The sequence below is a fragment of the Nyctereutes procyonoides genome, unplaced genomic scaffold, assembly GCF_905146905.1.
Source record: "Nyctereutes procyonoides isolate TBG_1078 unplaced genomic scaffold, NYPRO_anot_genome, whole genome shotgun sequence".
Classification (NCBI taxonomy): Eukaryota; Metazoa; Chordata; class Mammalia; order Carnivora; family Canidae; genus Nyctereutes; species Nyctereutes procyonoides.
The window spans coordinates 24,175,937-24,182,086 of NW_026575135.1; the positions used below are offsets into that span (position 1 = coordinate 24,175,937).

The 6,150-nt window shown below is 47.8% G+C and overlaps 1 protein-coding gene across 1 annotated transcript in view; it reads left to right on the forward strand.

Annotated features, from left to right (window-relative positions):
- Window positions 1-5,252, forward strand: part of B4GALT1 (beta-1,4-galactosyltransferase 1) — a 52,249-nt gene extending 46,997 nt beyond the window's left edge. The window contains exons 5-6 of the mRNA XM_055302049.1: window positions 1,906-2,010; window positions 2,452-5,252. Coding sequence (XP_055158024.1) covers window positions 1,906-2,010; window positions 2,452-2,584 — 238 coding nt within the window. The 3' untranslated portion in view covers window positions 2,585-5,252. The remainder of the gene's footprint in view (window positions 1-1,905; window positions 2,011-2,451) is intronic.
- Window positions 5,253-6,150: the final 898 nt, after the last annotated feature.

Sequence of the window (6,150 nt, forward strand, 5' to 3'; positions counted from 1 at the left end):
TTCGGCATTTCATTGTGGTCCCACTTGATTTTGAAACAAGTTTCTTTGGGCAGGATCCTAAGTTCCTTTACAGAATCTTTGTGTTCTTTGTTTATTTTGGAACATTTTTAACATACACAAAAGAGGACTGAGTAGCATAATGAACTTCTGTGGACCCACCCAGCCCCAACAACCATCTCTCCACTGCCAGCCCTGCCCCATCCACACCCCGGGGCTCCCTGTAAGCTGGTAAGCCTTTATCATATGGATTGTCATGGCAGATACTTAAAAAAAAAATTCCAGTGGCATTTGAAACTGCACTCTGCCCAGTTCTCCCTGGCCATGAGGACTTTAGCTCTGTCAGCCACAGATATCTTAATTGCACCTTCTCCCTCTGGGAGCTAGCCTGAGCTTATCAGTGAGCTTGATATCAGAATATACCCTAGCATCTTCCTGAATTAGAGTACATTAATTTTTTTTTAAAGATTTTATTTATTCATGAGAGACACAGAGAGAGAGGCAGAGACATAGGCAGAGGGAGGAGCAGGCTCCCCATGGGGAGCCTAATGAGGGACTCGATCCAGGACCCCAGGATGATGCCCTGTGCCGAAGGCAGACACTCAACCACTAAGCAACCCAGGTGCCCTGGAGTACACTAATTTGATCAGTTCACAGAAGGTGTCTGTCAGAGCAGCACCCATGTCAGCTTAATGTGAGAACCTATCATACGACCCAAGTCTTTACTATCAGCCTGGAAGAAAACCTGAGTTTGAGTGTGTGCAAATTGATTTACAGGCATCTCCAGCGTGCAGAATGCTGTGTCATACAGGCCCCAGTGGGGAAGATGAAGCCCTGGATAGGGGGTCCAGACAGAAACAAAGTTGCTTCCACAGTGCCACCTGGGCAAGCACTGGGCCTTTGGGATGGTGCTCAGGGCTGATGTGACCTCCACAGACCTGAGCAGTTAAGAAGGTTAATGGGAGGGAGCACTGAAGGTGGAGAGACTAGAAGGATGAGTGATTTGTGGAGCAGCTTTCTTGAAAGATAAAGGACTTCACTCTTACACACTGACTTGCCATGTGCCAGGCACTAGGTCAGCCCTGGGGGAGATGAGGCCAGAAACCTTCAAGTATATCCACAACCAGCCAATCCTGCCTCTTAACTGACTTGTATTTCTGCTGTCAAGGCTTTGGTTTTGGTCCTCATTCCTTTCCCGCAGACCTCCACAGAATCTTCCATCCTGTTCTGGCTGCCTCTAGTCTTGTTCTCTGCTCTTCATTCTTATAATGATTATCAGAGAGTCTTCCTTTTGGCCAAAAACCTTTGGGGAACGGTGTATTATATCCCTTTCAGACACTGGCACTGATCATTGGGAGGCTAAAAGCTCTGAGAAGGCCTCCATGATTGAGCCTTCCCCCTTCTTTCCAGCCTCATCTCTGGCCACTTCTTACTCCAGACCCTTTCCACCAGTCCCCGGAAGTTTGTGTTCCCTGAGGGCCCTGTGTTTGCTCTCTCTTCCTCTTCCTAAGCTGTCCTGGCTGCCCGAAATCCTCTAGCACACATTGCTTCATCTTCATAGCTGGCTCAGCCTAGACTTGCTCAGGGAGAGTGAGTGGCTTCTCTTTCTGTGCTCAGCAGCCCTACCTCCCCTCTTCACCTCCATCCTGACACTGATGGTCCTATGTTCTAAGTTTGTGCTATACGATCTATGAGGGCAGACACCCCCAGTGCCTGGCACAAAACAGTCACCAACACCAACTGCAGAACCAGTGTGAGTTTTAACCAGTACCACAGTGGGTTGGGGTATGGGCTGAGTGAGAATAGTAAACAAGATGGTGGATGGGGTACAAGTCTTATAGCTGGGGCTTTTGGACCCCAGCCTCATGGCAGCTCTACAGTGATGACTTATCTTTTTACTCCTTGCAGATTAGTTTTTAAAGGTATGTCTGTATCTCGCCCTAATGCTATGGTTGGCAAGTGTCGGATGATCCGCCACTCAAGAGACAAGAAAAATGAACCCAATCCTCAGAGGTGTGTTCTGTGTTCATTTACATTCCTTCTTTCCCCTTTCAAATGGGGTAGGCTACAGGATTGAGGCTCTGGAGAGGGCTCCATGCCTTGATGAAAAGGGAGGGTTCTCTCCATGGGAACGGTAGATTGAGTTGATGGACATGTGATGAAAGATGTTTAATGTTTTTTTTCTTAAGATTTATGTTTTGGGGGATCCCTGGGTGGCGCAGTGGTTTGGCGCCTGCCTTTGGCCCAGGGCGTGATCCTGGAGACCCAGGATCGAATCCCACGTCGGGCTCCCGGTGCATGGAGCCTGCTTCTCCCTCTGCCTGTGTCTCTGCCTCTCTCTCTCTCTCTCTCTCTGTGACTATCATAAATAAATTTTAAAAAATTAAAAAATAAAAAAAATAAAAATAAAGATTTATGTTTTGACACCAACCTTTTACCTATTTTTCTTTGTAGGTTTGACCGAATTGCACATACCAAGGAGACAATGCTCTCTGATGGTTTGAACACTCTCACTTACGAGGTCTTGGACAAAGAGAGAAACCCATTGTATACCAAAATCACAGTGGACATCGGGACACCGAGCTAGCATTTTGGTACACTAGTAAGAGACCTGAAAATGGCCAGGGACCTTTGCTGTGCGTCTCTGCCAATCTGCTGGGCTGGTCCCTTTCATTCTTAACAATCAGAGTGATAGGCCTCCTTCATTCATGATTCTGATGCCTTCCCAGATGACCAGGACAAGTGGGATATTTTGCCCCAAACTTGGCTCAGCATGTGACTTCTTAACTCTACAAGGTGTTTGTAAATGTAGAAACCATCAGCCTTTGGGGGACTCTCGGCATGTTCACAGTGTCACCCCAAAGAATCAGTACGCAGCCCCAACTTTGATGACTTTGGGACTCATTCCCAGTGACAACTGCTAATTAGTTGTGAAATAGGTAAGAATTTCGCTTTAAATTGTGGTATTCTTATTATTTTATGAAAGAATGGAGAGTGCTGCTGAAATCGGATTGGTGTGATGTTTTTTGTTTGCATATTTTAACAGAAAAATACTATCTCAACTATTCTCATTTTACCCCTCCCCCACCTTCTTTTAGTGGTATGCAATTACTATAATCAGTGTGTGTGTGTGTGTGTGTGTGTGTGTGTGTGTGTGTGTGTCTTAGCAAAAGGATTTTAAAACTTGAGCCTTGGACCTTTTGCTCTGCTTATGTGTGAATTCCAAGGCAACATTAGTCATCAGAGCAAAAGCCTTGGGTGTTCTCACATTCAGTGGCCTTTCTCCAGATTGTCTGATTTCTGAATGTAAAGACTTTTTTAAAAAGCAGTTTGTAGTATTTTAAAGAAAGAACAAATCGGGTTCTAATTATGATTTAGCTTGATTCTGTGTTCATCCAGATTTGCATAGCTATTTAGTGTTAAATCACGGCAATTTATTTTTCTGAGCATGCTATATAAACTTGAATTTCCTATGTATTTTTATTGTGGTGTTTTAAATGTAGGGAGGGACTGAGCATTTTTTTAGGGGGAAAAATATTGTATGCTGTACTGGCCAGGAGCAGACCTCTGATTTAGTCGGCAGGCCAGATTTTGTGAAGTACAAAATCACCTTTGGGCCCTTTGAGGGCAAGGCCTCCCTGGCCAGAGTTATCTTGCTAGACCTCTGGGGGAGGCAGAAGCTTAGGCCTGTGAACCAGAGCTCCCCACCCCCCTCCCCAGGCGGGAGGGGGCCCTAGGCTGTGGAGTTGTAAATGACAGCCATCAGGTTGTTTGTCCATTAGTCTGGGGATGGGGAGGAAAGCTCTGTTACAGCCCCTGTGGAGTCAGGGGGCCACCTCCTTTGCTGTGCTGGCCACACTTCCTGGCCTGCCTTGCAGGACCCATTCTCCTTCCTCCCCATTTCTTGTTCCTTTGCCTCTTGCCCGTTCCCTAAACCTTGCCTGTGGGACTCAGGGTCAAACAAACTATTCATTCTCCAGCATGAATGTGCCTTTTAATTAGAGATCTAGAAAGAAGTTCAGCTGAACCTTCCCACGCTCCCCGACAACCATTCATGGTGCCTGAAGCCTCCCATTACCCCTCAGGTTTTTCACCGGTGCTCCCAGTCCAGGGAGGCTGATCCACAGGGGTGACTTCTCCAAACCCATCTCTGCTGGGAGAGGGTTAGCCTCCCCGGGGTGAGATGCACAAGGCAGTTGCTACCACTGGGTGCTCCTGCATTTCAGCCGTCTGATCCCAGGGCTGACCCTTCAGCTGGTGGCAGCCCAGAGCCCCTGCCCTTAGTGTGGAGGTTGAGCTAGCGCTCAGCTCCAATCTTACCTGTGCCTTTATTGCTTTGAGCATCTTGAGATGCTAACGTGGTTCTTTTCCAGAAGCCTTTGTGTTGGTTAAAAATTCTTTTCCACTGCAGGAGCAGCTGGGCTATGCAAAGAGTATTCCTTCTGTCAGTTCCCCCCATTCCCTAAAAGAGATGTCAGTGGAACCAGGAATGACCACACTGAGAGGGAGTGTAGGGAAATGCAAAGAATGAAGGCCTCTTTCTGTCCCCAGATCCTGACTTTTCCGAAGTGCCTTAAGAGAAAACAGACAAATACCCTGGGTGGTAATTTCTTTGTTACTTACTTTACTCTTAAAGAAAATTCTGACGTTCTGTTTTCCTGGTGCACTTTCCTTTACGTTCCATTGGAATAGTCAAGTATGTGGTTCATTCTCAGAACCAAGGGAAATCCTGCTTTCACCTGTTGCTGACCTTCTGGTGCTCTTGGAGGGGGGCCCACTTGGGTCTAAGGTTAGGCCCGGATGCTTGCCTGGTTCTTAAGTTGCAGGTGTCCTGTTTCCTCCCTGAGAATTTCAGGCCTGAGGGCTCAGGGAGCATTTCCTTCGCCTGGAAGTTGTCACCGTGATGTTGTTGTGTGCTGTGTCTTTCTCTGTTTCTGTCCATCCCATTGCTGGTGACCCTGTAAAAGTGGCCTTTGGGAAAGATTAAAAGGAAATGCTGGTGCTGGCTCTCAGTCCAGGCAGGTCTCTGCCCACCTCAGGGCTGGGTGTGGGGGTGCCCCCACTCAGCCAGGAGGGGGCAGCTTTCCTGTCCTAGGGACCTGTTGTGTATTTTGATCTCCTGTGTATGCAAATGTATGAATTTACCATTGTAAGTGGGGTGAGGGGAAGGTGTCTGACCTTGGTGTTCAAAACAACTGTATTTTTGTCTTTAAAATCCAGTAATATAACGTGAATAAATGACCTTATCTTTGTAACCTCAGGTGGTTTGTTTTCTGATTTAAGGGGTTTGGGCTGGAGGGAAGTGACTGGGATTGCCTACTGGGAGGATGAGAAGAAACTAAAGGTCTGCCATCTGCGCCTGCCCCATCATTGCGGGCTGGGCGGGGCCGGTGGGGGGCGGGGACTGCCTCACTCATCCATGCTCCAAACACCTCCCTGGAATCCACTGTTTCTGAGGCTTAAAAGAGATGATGTGTCTAAAATAATGCTTGGCACCTCACAGGTGCTTACTACGTAGTAGCTAGTGCCACTTCAAGATAAAATTTTCCCTAGTGATTCTCTGGCCACATTCTGCTTTATTCAACAAATGCCAAGATAGTTCTGAGCTCAGGCTCCGAGCCATTTGCACAAGGTGTTCACAGTGTAACTAAATGGTATTCTACAAAATAAGATTTCCTGGCAGCCCTGGGAAGTTTATGGAGGTGTTCTGTGGGGTCTAGTTGTGACTCGAGGTTCTGAGACTGTATCTCCCCCAGTGCCTCCTCCTTCTCCTGCCCCCAGGATCGGGCACCAGCAGCCTCCTAGATGATGGCTTGGTTGACTTGGCATCTGGAGGAAACCAGTGGGCAAGAGAGTTCACCCTCACTGTCTGGGCTGACGGAGCTGTGAACATGGAACCAACTGGGGAAACAGGAACAGGAAAGGCAGTGCTTTATAGTGCCCACAGTGCCATTCAGCTGTCCCCACCCATCCTTGTGACTGCTAGAAGGACCCCTAGGGGCTTCAGACCTGGACAGAGGTGGCCCGGGGCTCAGGTCTGACCTTTGAACAGGAGACTCTGGTCTTTTGGACAGAGTGCTGTCTTATGAGTCTTTGCAAGCTGTAAGGTGTGGGTTAAGTGGGGCATCTTCTGTCCCCAAAGATGCACATATC